The sequence below is a fragment of the Telopea speciosissima genome, chromosome 2, assembly GCF_018873765.1.
Source record: "Telopea speciosissima isolate NSW1024214 ecotype Mountain lineage chromosome 2, Tspe_v1, whole genome shotgun sequence".
NCBI lineage: Eukaryota > Viridiplantae > Streptophyta > Magnoliopsida > Proteales > Proteaceae > Telopea > Telopea speciosissima.
In genome coordinates, this window is record NC_057917.1 from 81,192,300 (window position 1) to 81,209,023 (window position 16,724).

Here is a 16,724-nt window from a genome sequence, read left to right on the forward strand (position 1 = left end):
GAATTCGCTCCACCAACATGAAGCCATAGAAACTCACCACAGGAATGGAATCAATGGCACCAACCAAGGCTGATGTTAACCACAGCACAACCAAAGCACCACATCCATATAGGAGAAGTGAATATGTATCTTCTGAGTCCAACTGCAATAGTTAAAAAGTAGATGTCAATGAGAATGAGATTGCCTTACAACTGAACAGCATAGCTGTAAATTTCTACAGCCTCACTTTGGTCAAAAAAGTTTGCTTCCTTAATCAGAAAAGAAATATACCACCAACGAGACTAAAATTTATTCGTAAATCATAAATATCAAAAAAATAAATAAATAAATAGTGCTTATTGTAGCAGGGTAATAAAGTTGTATTGGTATAATAAGAACATCAGTTAGAAAACTTTTTTTTGATAAATCACCTGCTATTTGATTTCAAGTTACAACTTAAAAAAACAACAGTAAATAAGTTCAGTTATCTAAAGTTACCATGCACTAAAGTTAAAACTAGAAATGATCAAGTAAAAAATACACCAGGGAAAAGTCTTAATAAATAAGCAGACCTTATCTTCACTCTAGTGTACTGCACCCAGAATCAACTATGCCATTCAACCAAATTATGACCAGTCAAGAAGTCCATCAAATGAGGGTCTATAGGCCCAAGAGAACTCCTGAAATAATTGAAGGACTACAAAGCCACTGGCTTGCTTTTACCTCCCGCAGAGCAATGTCAAACTTCTGCCAGTGAAGGGAAAACAGTGATTTGAAGACCAGACCTTGAAGCAGAGTTCACCATCAAAATCCATTAAACCTCCCTTATAGATATATTTCTAGAATCACCATTGATCGATGCTAGCTTAGGTTCCCCATAGAGATAGCATCCCCGTTAAAGCTTTAATTTGCTCCATTGGCGACCAAGTGGCCATGGATTCGAGTCGGGAAACAGCCTCTCCGTGAAGTGGGGGTTAAGGCTGCGTACATTATGACCCTGCCCAGACCCGCAGTGGCAGGAGCCTCGTGCACTGGGTATGCCCTTTTTTTTTTACCATTTTTTTAATAGCTCCTAAAAGCAATACTCTTGAAAAGCCAGAGATCCTTTAAGGTGCATACTCTCATTTTTATTCCACCAATCTCTTGATGACCCTCAACCTAGATCCCAGTGATGCAGATCAGAGGTACTCAAGTATCAACGCAGGAACAAAACCAGGCCACAAACCTGGACTGCGGTGCATAATTGAACCAGTTCTGGTTCAGACCAAACCATACGGTTTGGGAGTTAGCTGGTTCTCTCAAAACTAGGTCGTAGGGTCCGTCTAGGACCATTGTTCTGTTTATTTTATTTCCTTGTAAAGGCTGGAATGTCCCTTATAAATTTCAGTCCTGTTGGTAATCTAATTCCTTCAGTTTTCTAGAGTCCTAGTCTGTTTAGGAATATCCTTTACAGATCATGTATGGGAGAACTCCTGGTTGTATTGATTTTCCTTTTCATGCTTTGTTCAGGATAGAATCTTATATGGTGATAGATTTTCCTTAGACCAATATGACTCAACCAAACTATAGTCTATATAAAGAATAACTAGTTCTCAAGGCGTCGCCTATGCATCCAGGCGCCTTCGTTGCCTTGCGTCCAGGCCCCCTCCCACCACTTTGGGTCACCTAGACGTCGTGACAACAATGGATGTAAGCTGTAATTTTCCCCCACAATTTTACAGTTGAATGAAAGCTGGCTTTTGCCTCAAGTTTTGTGAGATTCTGAGTCCTAAGGTAGGCTGAGGGGATTCCAGTCTGGGGACCAGGTGGGAAGCTTGGTTCATATCTTCTAATATTCATATTCTTCTTCTTCCATTGATCATAACATATCAGATCTTATCTCTCCTATCCTGTGTATGCCTTCCTTTCAATAGTTCTGTTTCTTGATTAGTTAATATTCTGCTACCTATTCTTCTGTTCTTTACTTTCAGTTTTAATTCTGCTCATTAGTTCTGAAGTCCAATTTCAGAAACTGTTTAAAAATCCTATCTTTCCCATCAAATTCTAGTTACATACTTCAACCTGGATTTCTCAAAAATCTTTTGATTCAAAATTGACCTCTGAATTCTGATTCAGTTTTTCAGTCTGCTACTAATTCTGAATCTTGTGGCAGTTTCAAAAATCTGAACTTTCCAATTAATACTAGAAAATCTACTGCAATTAGGATTTGTTAAATCCTTAGATTTCTGAGTCTGTTTTGGTTGTTCTGTTCCTACTTTCTATTACAGATTATCCAACTGTTAGAGCCTTAACTGATTACTGGTTTGAACCCCCATTCTGTCCATCGGTTCTGCAGCTGTTGAGCTGTCCTACCCCAAGTAGGATTACCCCATAACTGAGATCTTACCTTTAGATTCCAGTGATATTTTATAGGACTGTTCCTTAGTCCATAATAGACCTTCAACAAGCATATTGGCCAAATCAGACGCTTCAGTCTTCTGATATTTGAATTCTCTTACACTTGGTTTATCCCTTTGTCCTGTGATTCTGGTTTCTTCTTGGATTTCTGAAACCTATTGACCTAGGTGACTAGAAACCCATCACCCGGGGGGAAATAATTTCACCCCAAATGCTCCACTTTCATCAAAACATATCTTGAACAAACCATGGTTCGAGGTTTCATGAAATTTCAGCATAACAAATTTTGCTAAATTATTGTGATTTCTATTTTCAAAATATTTTTAGATTTTCTGAAAAAAAATGATTTTCTTGCAACAAAATTGTGAAAAAAAAAAGGTTTTATTTTTAATTAATTTAAAAATTACCAAAAAATATCAGAAAAATAAGGCAAAATTTTATGTTTTGATTTGAAAATTATTTAAAATTTATGAAAGAATTGTTGCTGCATTTACAACTGAAAATTATAATTCATGTCTCATTCCATTAGTATTTGAAAAATTATGGTATTATTTTTTTGGGTGAATAAAAAATTCATTACCAAAGAGAGAGAAATACAGCAGCCCTCAAATTAGGAGGGACGGGAGAAGAAAAAGAGGAAAATACAAAATAGGCAAAGTCTCGGAGAGAGGAGTCAGAAGCCCAAAGAGAGACAGAGTTTTAAACCCCCAGGAAACAACAATGAGCCTGTTCCTTGGGGTATCAATACAAGTGGAGGGGGGAGACAAACTAAGTTTTGCTTTAATCTCAAAGAAAATGGAATCCCAAATCTGCTGAAGAGAGCGGGATTTGGTCGTCTATTTCCTGAGGTTGCATTATGATTGATGACAACACAAAAAGCCAGCTTTCCGACCTTGTCACAAAGGGAGTGGACACCAAAAGTCATATCAACCCAAATCCATTCTCTGTCAAAAGGAAGAATCCTACGGTTTCTTGGCCAGCATTTAGCGAGGATGCCTTTCCATATAGAGGATGAGAAAGGACAAGCAAAGAAAAGATGGTTTGAGTCCTCATCCGCGTTCCAACAAAGATCACAGCTTGGGGAGACCGCAATATGCCGGTACCGAAGGAAGGACTGCATTGGAAGACAATCTGAAAAAACTCTCCATGTCATAAAGCAATGGTGGGGGATGTGGTGCTTGAACCAAACCAGATTCCTCCAAGGGGCCAGAGGGTTGCGAGAGCGGATATGATCCCAAGCGGCTTTGGAGCTGAAGGAGCCCGAAGAATTCGGCAGCCAAGTAACACAATTACTTCTATTATGGGGTCTCCTAGAGATAGAAGGCAAGATATTCCAAATGTTATTGAGCGCAGGGCTGGAGGAGGACAGGACAGACCAGCCACTCAGATCAAGAATATCAGCTACTAAAGATGTACGAGAGAGACTAGAGCCATAGATAGTTCTAGAGCTGACTTGATGAAGAAGAATTCCCAAAGGGTGCCAGTGATCTAGAGCCAAAGCAAGGTGGATGCTCCATCGCCAATGCAAGATTGGATAGCTCCTTGAACAGAAGAGCGATTAGATAGGATCTTGCGCCAAACCCAAGACGCATCTAAAGAGGCTGAGACTGTCCAAATTGAATCAGATCGGAGGAGGCCCGAGTAAATCCAATCCATCCAAATGCTCCTTTGTCTAGAAGCAATCTTCCATATCAGCTTGATTATGCCAACAGAGTTCACCTCCTTTATCCTTCTTATGCCCAAACCTCCTTCTTTCAGAGGAAGACAAACTGAGGCCCAACCGCCCAACTAATGGGCAGGAGAAATCTTGTAGAATCAGAACCTTTACAAGGAAGGAGGACATAAGGGAAAAAATATAATAGTTAGGGAAAAAATACAAACTATCGATATGATTGTATTATAAGTTTGAAATGATGTAGAATAGCTATGTCACAATGTAAAAAGTAAGAATATTGTAGCAAAATAGCTAAGGGTGGAGGTGGAGATACAAGAAGGCACAGAGTGCTTATTGGAAATTACAAGAAGTCTCCACGATTATTGTCACAAGATACTAAATTCAGGAGGGGCCACTAAACTAAAGTAGTATCTGGCTGGTGGCTACAAGGATGTGGCAAAATGTACCTAGGTCCCTTATGAGGTACAAAAGGCCATGGCTAAGTTGTTGAAGGGTGGAAGACAAAAGATGGTCGAAATGTAAAAGACAAGAGATTAGTTTGGTGAGGCAATGTTAGAGAGACACCCACGGGCTGCCTCTGATGACTTTGACAGTGATTATAGGCCCAAGGATTTCGAGCCATAGGCAGAGTGGAAACAGTTCCAGCAAGCTAGGGCAAAGAGCTGACTCTCACATCAAATGGACATGATTAGGGCTACAGGGATGGGGAAAGAGTTGGGTACCTCTGGCTCTAGAGCAACTGACTCAGAGGCAGGGCCCACAGGGGAGAGGAGGAAGAAGCAGAGGTAGGGAGATTTGCCTTTCAAGAGATCACAGAGAACTGTAACGCAAGTCTGGGGTGGTTGGAAAGGGAAACTTGGCAATGTCATTTCAAAGTTGTTCCATCAAAACATCCCAGCTAATGTTGATCAGGGAACATACTATTAGGTCATGCTTGACACTGCAAGGAAGGCCGGACCAAGAGTAAAAGACCCACTCCATGGGAATTGATGAATGTCTATTTGCCCCCAGCAATAGGAGTTGGACGAGTACATTGACACATTAAAGGGGACATGGAAGACTTATAGAGTGACTGTGATGTGTGATGGTTGGATTGGTCGTATTAGATAGTCTATCATCAACTTCATGGTCTATTGTGATGGTAAGATTGTCTTTTTAAAGTCTGTGGATGCCTACAATTAGAAAAAGATTGCAAAGTATATCTACAAGTTGCTGAAGGATATTGTGGATGACGTAGTGCCACCAAACATTGTACAAGTGGTGACGAACAATGGGAGCAACTTTAAGAAGGCAGGTGAGAAATTGATGAACAGGCACAGCAACAGAATCTACCTCTTTTGGACACCATGTGCAACCCATTGCATTGACCTCATGCTTAAGGATATAGCGAAGAGATCCTTGGTAGAAGGTGTGGTCAAGCAAGCAAGAGAAGTGGCCACATTTATCTACAACCATGGCCGCTTTATAGATGCTGAGGGAAAAGTGCGAAGGAGATTTGATGAGGCTCGGCATGACTCGATTTGCCACCAACTGTATTGCATTGAAGATTTTTTAAGCGAAGATAGATGCTCTGAAGTCCATGTTCGCTATAGTAGTAATGGTTTGGTTGAAGGGAGTCAGGTTCGCCACATGGTAAGGCAACACAGGCTACCAGCTCTAGTGACCAGTTCGGGGGGGTCCTAAAGAAGGTCCTTATATTGAAGCCAGTGGTAAGAGTATTGAGAATGGTAGACTCTAAGAAGAAGCCTACCTTGCCACATCTATATGCTACCATGGAGATGAAGGATCACATGAGAGCAGCGTTACCTCGAGGTGGGAAGGTGTACTTGAAAATTGTTGAGGACTGAGGAGAGAAGCACTTGATGCATCCACTGCATAGAGTTGGTGAGTTTTATATGTTTAGTTCAAAACACTGAAGTTAATTTACATTCCCTTTACATATTCATAAACTGACAAGTTATTATGTAATTATCAGCATACTATCTCAATCCCAAGTATCACTACAAGCATCGACTTGGGATGGATGAATCGCTACTAGAAGCAGTGGAAAATATGGTGGCCAAGTGGGGCCTAATGCAAGTATACAGGCGAAATGCAATAATGAGGTGAGAGTGTGAGACTAGGTAGTCACCAGTCTGTCCAGTATTTAAAAGGAATGTAATTACTCGCTTTTGTACTAATATGAGGCATGTTTGAAATGAGTAAAGATAAAGACCTCCAGGGATTCTCTTAGGAGTTTCGGCCATGCAGACCCTAATGTAAGACTAGCTTAGGGTTAACCTAGCCCCAAATAAACCCATAATAACTCACAGCAGTCAATCAAAATAACCCCAACAACAGGGTACAAGCAAGGGCCGAAACTCAGATGTAAGGCCTAGGTTGTTATCCAAAAAACCAGCCACTCAATAAGGGCTGATAGCAAGGTGGAGTGCAGGTCCCTAGGGTATTCAGCAAACCCTCTAAACTGGGACAGAATAGGATGACCACATCACAAGTTATCAACAGGCCACAAATTAGAAAGTAGAAATCAGTGGATAAAAACCAAACCAGCCAATGAAAGGGACCAAACTCAGGTCGAGTGGTGCTTGTATAGGGGAGAAGCACTGCCGAAAGCCTGAAAGTTCCAATCAATTCTGATGGAGAGGTTGAGAGATATAGAAGTTGCACCAAAATAGAAGGTTAAGGCCTACAGGCCAAACCAGCCAGCAGAATGGGCTGGAATTAGGATCGAATAGAGGTCCAGGGCCAGTGAGAAACTCCTCCAAATCTTGGCTTATTCTGACGAGTAGATGTAAGATATTGAACCCAGAAGTTGCAGCAATCAAGTTGAATCGCAGGGAGAAGCAGCACCAGTCTTCAATCGATGGCAGCAGCAGCAACAACAACAGCAACAGCCAAGAACTTAATTGGAGAACAGCTTCCAGACTTCAGTAGTGATCAGTTGCAGTAGTTGCAGTCACAAACACAGCAAGGGATATAAGGCAGGGCAGGGAGAGAAGATAGGATAAGAGTAGAAGGAAGATAGTGGGATTCGCCTCTCACAGACAGGCCCCTAACAGCCCTTCATGTCACACTCATGGACAAGAGAATCTTTCTTTACTTCAAAGCAATATTCATTCAACTACTAAAATCGTGGGGGGAAGTGATGTAGGACAAAACATGAAGAAAAAGAGGCCAAAATACTGTTCACATGAACAGTGTTGCAGCCCTTTGATTTGGCTTGGTGAAAATATTCCTAGAAGAATTGTGGGGCAGATTAGTCTTTCAAGTATTAGTGATTCAAGTCCTCAAGTGAAGGGAAATTTTGTCATTCTTCTAAAGCTAATAAGTTGAACTGATGAGGACCACAGGCTGGAGATTTCGGCTGCAACAATTACGTCATCCAAATGGGTCCCACAAGGAGATTTGAAGACTTAAGAAGATTTAGAAGATTTTATTATATTTCTATTTGTAAGACTGCTATTCCTCTCCCCACAATTTACATATATTGAATGAAATTTTGCTTGCTGCAAAGTATGATTGTTTCTCAAGTATGTGTGACTTGAAGGGCTGAAGGAGCCTGGCTGGGAGAGCCAAATCCATCTATCCCCCCAACCTTCTATTTTCAATCTTCTCCATTTTCTCCGTCTCTCCATCAATCTCTGAGTGCTGCTGTGATATTGTGACTGCTCCATCCATTGAGAAGATCAAACGAGTGTGACTGCTGCTGCTGCTGCTGCTGTTCTTCAGTAAATAGGATCGAATCACTTTGCTGCTGCGCCTGCAATTCCAGATTTGGTGCTGTGACTTGTGGAGACCATATCTCAACAAGTAACCATCAATTTTGGTTGATTTGAGCACGCAACCTTCCCACCACCTTTTCCACTCGACCCCAGTTTGAGAGGGTTCTGCCAGTTGGTTAGGCTTGTAGGCCATAACCTTCAAATTTGGGAAATCTCTCATATCTCACAAATCAACCAGTACAATTGGCTGAGACTTTCAGCAGAGGGTTATCTCCACTCCTCCTCCACTTAATCTGCACAGGAACTCAAGTCCAGCACTATTTGGAAGTTTTCCATAACCTTCTATTTTGGTGTTTCACTGATATCTCCACATCAGGCCATCAGAACTGAACCAAAGTTGGAGTCAAGCATCCTCTTAATATTCTCTACATTCGATCCAAGTTTGATCACTATCACATGGCTGGTTTGGATGGGAACCCTAAGTTACTAATTCTGATTTTGTTTCTAATTTGATGTGCTGCTGCAACCTATCATCGATCCTACTGTAGAGTGGTTCTTAGCTGAACCCCTTCTACATTAGGAGGCTCCTAAAAGCCTATACAATATATAGAGGGCCATACTTGCTCCTCAAGTTACAAGGAAATAGAAACTTGACATGAAAATAGAAACTAATATTTAGAAATTAAATATTACATAAGAATAGAAACCAAATATGCTGCAGCTGGCTTCTTCTTCATGTGGACCCCACTTGATATTCTTCTAGTCATTGGCTAAGTCATGTGGTCCCCACCAAGGATTCAGCCAAAATTTGTCAATAAAAATTGACATTAGTACCCCTACGATCTGGGTTTGGGAGACCCAGAAACTCCCAGCCCTATTGGGCTAGCCCAACACAAGGTTTGTTGGCTCTATGGCCCATTGGGTTGGTTCACCAATTGATTAAGTGAACCAGCCCTTTTCTTGTGTGTGTCTTTTATGTATTTCTTGCCAAACAGCTTGGCTTTTGCATCAGCAACAAAGTCTGCTAGAGATGGCACAGAACCTGGTAGGTCCACTGCATTATTTGTCACCTTGTCTCCATTGAATTTATGTACCTATGTACCAAGTACAATTAGAATCACTTAACATGAAGAATCTGAATATTATAATGCAAGAGAATGGTGGGTGTTCTATGGTAGAGATGCACCTAACTTGAGAAAGATAGCAATCATGGTGCTCTCCCAAACTTTTTCTACCTCCAGATGCAAGCGCAACTGGAGTACATTCTCACTCATCCACTCCAAGAGGTGTAACCAATTGGGTCACAAACGATTGGAGCAGTTGGTATATGTGCATTATAACATGAGATTGAGGATGCAACACACACGCAAAGGCATGGATGGTGGTAATCAAAATCTGGTCGAGCTTGCCATCATTTTCCGGGTTGACTCATATGATGAAGAGGATCCCCTATACCAGTGGGTCAAGAATCGAGTAGACCCTGTTATGGTTCAGGCTGGGGATAGGCCCGACCCCGACATAGCTAGTCAGATGGGTGCTAATGTGGACGAGTATATGGCGTCTTGAGAGGGCCGTCTTCATTCACAGACACCACGACCTTTCAAGACTCAGCCTGGCTTGGCAGTGAAGATGATAAGGCCCTGATTGGTCGTATTCGAGTAGCCACATTCACACATCGTCCCCATTTGATGGTGCCTTGTAGTGATGGTGATGGTGATGGTGATGGTGATGGTGATGAGGGTGATGGGGGAATGCGCGAGAGCATAGTTGTCTAGGCGTCCAGGCAGAATTTAGGGGCCCTAGGCAACTGCCGTCTTAGTGGTATTGAACGCCTTAGTGTTATCAACCCTTATTTATGCCAAATATCATTTAAAAACATTTACTTAAGATATTATTCATAAATAAGCAAATACCCCCTATTTGAACCCAATAAAAATAGTTAAAAAATAAAATTCCAAAAGGATAAAAAGTCAACCCCCCAGTTCAAGAACAAAAACTGGATTTTTGGCGGTGGGTGAAATTTTCAACTTTCTAATGCTGGAGTTTTTCTCAAATCTAAAAATTCTATAAATGTTAATATGGTAAAACATTACTAAAAACCAAAAGTGCAGTAAAATATTCATTTGTTTTGATATATAAAAAAAAATATTTTCATTCAGAGAGATTTTGACAGCATTTGCACACATCAAATAAGGTTTGACCAGAACATAACTCCTTCAATATAAATCAGATTTAAGCAATCTTGGAATTTTTAGAAAGTTGGTTTTGTGTTCTACCTAATACAAAAAGTCTCATGTAAAAATAAAATCATATGACCAGTCAAACTTCTTAGAGAACAAAAACATTTCTCTAAGGCTATCTTTGGTATAGTTTTTATTTTTTGTTTTTACCTATTTAACAAAAATCATTAATGAAAACCATTTTTTGTCAAAACATAAAAATCGTTTGGTAACCACTACACAGAATAGATTGTAGACAAAGAAATATGTTTGGCATACTTATGTGCATAATAATTTTTTGAAGTGGGTGGGTGGAGAGATGCCACCTTTACCCATCTTCCTTCCCATAGCATAAACTTAGAACCGAGTTGTAGCAGTCCACGCACACCTATGCCTGTGCCACCATACTCCGAACCTGTTAATGGATCACTCTCTCCTCTTTCCTCATCCATAACAGGCCTCCAATTTGATGGAACAGAACCTGGATCCGTTATAACGACAGAAAAGTAGCTCCATAGAAGCATTGCCAACTGCAGAGCCACAAGAACTCCTTAAAACCCTTATGTAGGTCATTAAAGACAAAATGATCAGCTACCAATCTTTCATTGCTCTGAGCTAAAAGTTTTAATTTTATACAATTTCAAGTTTTTATGTACTTGGAACAAAAAAACCCTTCAAAATCAATCAATCAACAAGCACGATTCAACAACGAATAATTGATTGAACAAAACCACGTTACGAAACAAGCCTTTCTTTTGTTTTTGTATCCTTCATTTGACTTCTAAAAATCATAAAGAAATGGGAAATAAGGAGCTTATCAGACCATGAATTGAACACATTCCAAGCCATTACAGCTCCGGATCTGTGCATACTGAACACGAACCCAACTAGTTCTTCTTTCTTTTAATTTATAAGATGAAGATAAAGAATTTCAAAAAAAGGAGAAGAGGGCTTTATCTCCCTTTTGCTTTCCCTTTCCCGGTATCTTTCCTATCTATCTACACATTCCCATCAAACCCTCGACGGGCTTTGATAAAGATTGGATCATCTGCTCTTAATTTCCGTGATTATGTCTGGAATCGAGAAAGAAACGGAAATTGTGAAGAAGATGCAAAGAAAATAAACGGCAGCTGAAGGGGAAAAATATAATTTTGATGAAGTGACGGATGGGATCGCAGGAAGAAGAAGAAGGGTCGATATTTCTAATTAAACATGAAAATGACGCTTTTACCCTTAGATTTTGAGACCTATGAGCATGTGCCCATTAAAGTCCCGCATAAATGGTCAAAAGTGATTTTTGGCCAAAAACCATAAACAGCTTTTGATCTATTTTTGGTTTTTGGTTTTTTTCAATCTTTTTTAAATAGAAACAGGCTCCATAAACGATACCAAACGCAACCAAAAACGTTTTTTAAGGCAAAAATAAAAAATAAAAACTATACCAAAGATGGCCTTAATCGAGAGCAACTTAATTATTTATAGATAAGATCATATTTTCTAAGAACAATATAAACCAAATGTGAGACTAGGGTCACTAGGCACACCAGGACAATGACCAATTCCAATAACAGTATGAACCAAATGTATGTTTTGATTGTTTTAAAATTCCAATAGCTTGCTTCTTCAGTTCTGCTGTCTTCTAGTTCTGTTGATTTTTTATGACTTGATGTTGCTTAATATTGACTTTTGATGACTTGATGTTGCTTAATATTGACTTTTGATGACTTGATGTGACTTACTGTTGATTTTTTATGACTTGATGTGGCTTAATGTTGCTTTTTGATGATGTAAGGTATATATTGTAGCATTATAAATAACGTTAGAAAAGAGGGGAAATAATAACACTCGGGTGCCTTGGTCTCTTAAGCAATGCCTAGGCTGGCGCCTTGTCGCCTAAGCGCTTAGTCATCCCTCCACACCATCTTGAGTCGCCTTGCCGCCTTGACAACTATGCGCAAGAGGTACCACTACAAGAAGCCGGAGCCGGTGCGCTTCACAAGCAAGACTCGGTTTACTCATGCCACAAGATGAGGACCATGGTGCATGTGCAGGCTACTCAAAAGGCTTGTGTTGCCAATTCAGACCACCACCTAAGGAGGAGCATGATAACATGGAGTCCATGGAAGTCGATGTCACGAGCTTGACTGAAACTCTCGGAGGCCTGAGTATGGAAGAGAGTGGTATGCATGGGGCAAGTGGCGTGCACCATCATATGGATATGGCACGGGGAGCACAGGTTCCAACTATACTGTGTATGGTCGGTTTGGGCAATTTAGCTCTTCTTCATCATTACTTTGCCTCCTGAGTATGAGGGTCAATCACACACTGAGTCAGATTTTGTGGACAGCATCTTCACGTTCCCAGTCCCCCAACCAGATCGGTGCTAGTTCCAATTCCACAAGCACCATCCAATAGCAGTGGCCCTCGATCGAGATCCTTATGGTTTTGAGATATATACCCTAGGTTATGGTACCTCCAGTAATTTGACGATTCCATTTATAGGGCTGTTGTGAACGACTTAAAGTATTTCTTTCGCCATTCTATGACATGGCCAGCTTTTGTGATTCAGCCAGATGAAAACTTGATTCAGCGTCAACAACATTCTAGTGGTTTTGATCCAGCCCAGCACTAATTTCAATACTAGGGGTCTAGGATGAGCATAGGGGTGACTCATTGCTTTTATTGTACTATTGTTGAATCGTATATTTGATTGTGAGAAATTGTATGATCTATGATTTTACGAAATGGTTTGTAATTTGATATTGAACCATTTCTAATACATATTTAAATTGTTTTACTTGAATTATATGTGTTCTAGTACTAAACAATGTGTGGAATAGCTAAAACTAGAGAATGCATACAGCGTACACTACCAACCAAGGTCTGAAGTCAAACTACCATTTTAGGTAAGATTTTTTAATATCTAAGAGTTCCACTATGTTTAGAGAGCCTAAAATAGGGTATCCTACAAGTTTTAGGAAACCTAATTTGGCCATTTGGCCCCTAAAACCATTCATTGAAACTTGGGGGAAAAAAAGTACAAGTTCCAACTGAAATTTCGGTTTCGAGCCTGGTCAAAACCAAGCACGAAACCAAAACCTCGTACTATGGAACGAACTTGAATAGTGCTGACAAGCATTAAGTTGGATGGAACATCACGATGGACACTCTTTAAGTTTAGTTCATCATAAAGGTGGATTTAAACCCACCAACGCCAGTATGCTGAGGGGCTTTCTCAGCCTACAATGGAGCTAGTCAATGACCTGTATGAGCTGGGTTAATTTCTTTTCAATTGTACAGCTTATATGGTAACCCAGCAGAAAAAAGCCTGGAACTTGGAAGGCACATGCACTTTTCAGGTGTCCTACTTCAGGTTCCCTTCTTTAAGAAGAGGTTTAGTATTTTATTATATGTATGACAAACATTTTCCTTACCAATTGATGTTGATTTCATATTACAAACTAGAGGACTTCATTCACAACTTTAGTGTAAAGGGCTCCAGAAAACACCATGGATGTACAAAACACAAAATAGATGTTTCTCCCAGAGAACCTCCCAACCCCACTGCCCCAAAAATAAAATAGAGTGGCAACAAGAAGCTCAGAGATGTGGCCTTGTATACCAACATGCTAAAATTAGCACTAGAAATATATAAGTCAACGACACAGAACCAAAGAACAATACAACAGTATAAAATGTAGATGACCATATTTGAAGTTCATAAAAATGTAAACACATTTGTAGATCCACATCCTTACACAAAGAAATCATTCATAAGAAACAAATCATGCATTAATATATAATTATGTACATAAGCGAATTTGATGCCCATGAGAATGTAATGCATAAGCAGGTCTACAAGCTTTTGCAAAGAAGACATGAATAAAGAAAGAATCATGTGTTACTATATAATGTAAAATGAAATATTATAAATTTGAATGAAACCTTTATATTAAGCTTGTCCAAAACCTCGAAGATCTGCATCTGTTCCTCAGTAGGCAATTCTTTGGATGCTTCTGAAGACGTTGCTTCATTTGCTGGAGTTTCCTCCATTGTTATTACTCCATCAGGCACTTCTCCTGACTTCTCATCTAAACTAGTTGAAGTTTCTTCAGAGATCATTGCTCTCAGCAAAGGGGTAGAGAAATGCAAAAATCCTGGTGGGAACAAAAACAGGCTCACATGTAAGAATAAGTATCTTTGATTGATAAATTATATTGTCCACAAAGTATGCTGTGGATGTTTAATCCAGGAAAGACATTTGTTGATGTACTTTAAAAATGTCTCTTGTCAGAGAAAATGTTCACAAGATAACTGTACCAAGAAGAAATGTCTGAGCATAATATATGTTAAGAAAAAGACTGTAAACTACAGAATATTTGAAGATGAAACATTTGTAAGTTTCACCAAAACAGTCATCTCCCCAAAAAAAAATCAAAACTAACAGCATGCAAGTGTCATCTCCAGTCTCCACACATGTAGGTCACTACCATTCAATGGATGGCTCCATTCATTTAAGTTATCAGCTGCAAATTGTAATCATATAAAATCAGTTTTTCTTTTCCCTAGTCATATCGCTCAGTCTCTTTAGTAAAGTATCAAATAATGAGGTATTTACCAAACAAAGCTTTTTCTTATAATATTAATTCTCAATTAACAAAAGGGCGGGCCTCAGTGCAACGGGAAGGTTGCTCCATCGTGACTTAGTGGTCGTGGGTTCGAGCCAGGAAACAATCTCTCTGCATAGCAGGGGTAAAGCTGTGTATATTATGACCCTCCCCAGACCCTGGTACACCCTTATTAATTCTCAACCAACACTTCCTTCCCCCGCCCCCCAATCAAGGTTCTAAATCTCGGTTTCGAGGCCGGTTTTGGTCAGGCCCGAAACCAAGACGTGCCGGATTTCATTTCGAGGTTTCAACCAGGGGTTTCGTTTCGGCTAGGCCCGAAACCAAGACAACTCGGAGATTTCGGTTAGTTTTGACTGAGATTTAGTTCCATGCCCCCAATTTCCATTAACTAAGTCACAGAAGCGGCTAAAAAAACATCATCGCTAAAGCTTCATCATGTAAGTAGTCAAAGACTACAAGGGAAAATGCTACACTTAAAAGATCCAATCAACCAGAAATAGATTATGTTATCATATAAAGCTATAACTGTAGCATAATCAATAACCAGCAGAGCATCTATAAGTGTCATGAAATTGCAAGATAAAACCAAGGCAAAACCTTGAATGTGAAAGGAAATGTAGCAACTAGAAACTAGTAGTATGCTGATTTTGGCTCCATTGGACACTAACAATTGTGTCAAAATGTGTCTAGTCACTCACTATTCACTAATCATTTACTTCAACTATTCCACAATTTATTTAAGAATTACGAACCATTGTTCTTCTTCTTTACCAAAGATGTTGGTAATAAAATGAGAAACTAAATAAATCATCACTATGATCCTATCCAAAACTCATTAAGTTATGCGATGTTATTGTCTTATAAATTATTAGTACATGCTTGCCTCGCCATTTCAGAAGCATAGATAGACCTCACAAGAATGTCTATCTATGAACTATGATGGTTGCAATCAAATTGACACCAGCAAATGAATCAAATCTAATAATAGCTAAGGTCACTAACAACATATAGACACCTGACATCAATTGCTGATGGTAGCTCTACTTATCAAAGCATAAAAAAAGAAGGGGGGATGAGGGAGATATGACTGGAAAGCATAATCCATCTGTACAATTTCTTCAAGGATTTGTTTCAGGTAAAATGCCAAGGGGGAAATAACCTTGACTGGTTACCAAGAAAGTAGGCTTCAAGGAAACCCTAGCTATTCCACGAAAAGGGATCCCATTCTGTAGACCATCGCATTGAAGGTTAGCTCGAGACACAAAACTGAGTCACTTTATAAGATTGCATTAACATTGATTTTATCACCTTCAACCATAACAACTAAACCCAACATCCCCTAATCTTCTCCCTAATCCTTTGTTAACCCAAAACAGTAAGATGCTCTATTCTACTCAGTTCCACATTCATAAAAACGTAATTGAAGCGTCCAAGGCCAGAGCAAGCGCAGCATGCAGCACATAACAAGAAAGAATGCAATAAGGTTATAACGGGGAAAAGATAAAGAGAAAGAGTTGGAATTAGAGAGAAATAAGAAACCAAATTATTCCCATTCTGAAACAGAAATCTAGGGTTCTAATATAGCAGAATGTGGAGTGAGAAAGAGAAGACGAAAATGAGAAGCAAACCTGATTTTCTCAGAGATATTGTGGTTTTCTTGGGAGACAGACTAGCTGTAGATAGGAGAGGCGAGTGACTCTGAGCGAAAAGTCTATGTTGGAGAAGGTTGGAGATGGCGCTGGACGTACAGATGTCCATTTCGAACCGATGGCAATTGCAGCTAATTGCCGGTGCAAAAGTTCTCTTCTGACGACGAGGTTGAAGGTTTCAAGCTGTTTATTCTCCTCTAGTCTCTACTTTCTCTAGACTCTCTAGTGCTACACCACGACTCGACGGAGTACTCTGCTGCCATTACTCCCTATAAATCTGCCGTTTGATGGTTTCAGTATCGATTATTCTGTGAATCCACGAAAATCTGACGGTTCATACCTCCAGATAAATGCACGCCGCAAAGATCCGGACTCATATACATAGCTTGCATTTAATGATGTTTCTCGTTTTGTTTAGTCAAGAAATTGATAAATACGAAAAGAAAAAAAAA

The 16,724-nt window shown here is 39.8% G+C and overlaps 1 protein-coding gene across 2 annotated transcripts in view; it reads right to left on the minus strand.

Moving 5' to 3' along the window:
* The window catches only part of LOC122649771 (protein CURVATURE THYLAKOID 1D, chloroplastic-like), a 40,588-nt gene extending 24,161 nt beyond the window's left edge, over positions 1–16,427 (minus strand). The window contains exons 1-3 of one of the 2 annotated variants that reach the window (XM_043843011.1): positions 16,252–16,427; positions 13,944–14,149; positions 38–142 (exon numbers count right to left, since the gene is read on the minus strand). In XM_043843011.1, coding sequence (XP_043698946.1) covers positions 38–142; positions 13,944–14,149; positions 16,252–16,381 — 441 coding nt within the window. In that variant the 5' untranslated portion in view covers positions 16,382–16,427. Of the gene's footprint in view, positions 1–37; positions 143–13,937; positions 14,150–16,251 lie in introns of both variants that reach the window. The other variant, XM_043843010.1, reaches the window with a different exon arrangement.
* Between the last annotated feature and the right edge of the window lie 297 nt (positions 16,428–16,724).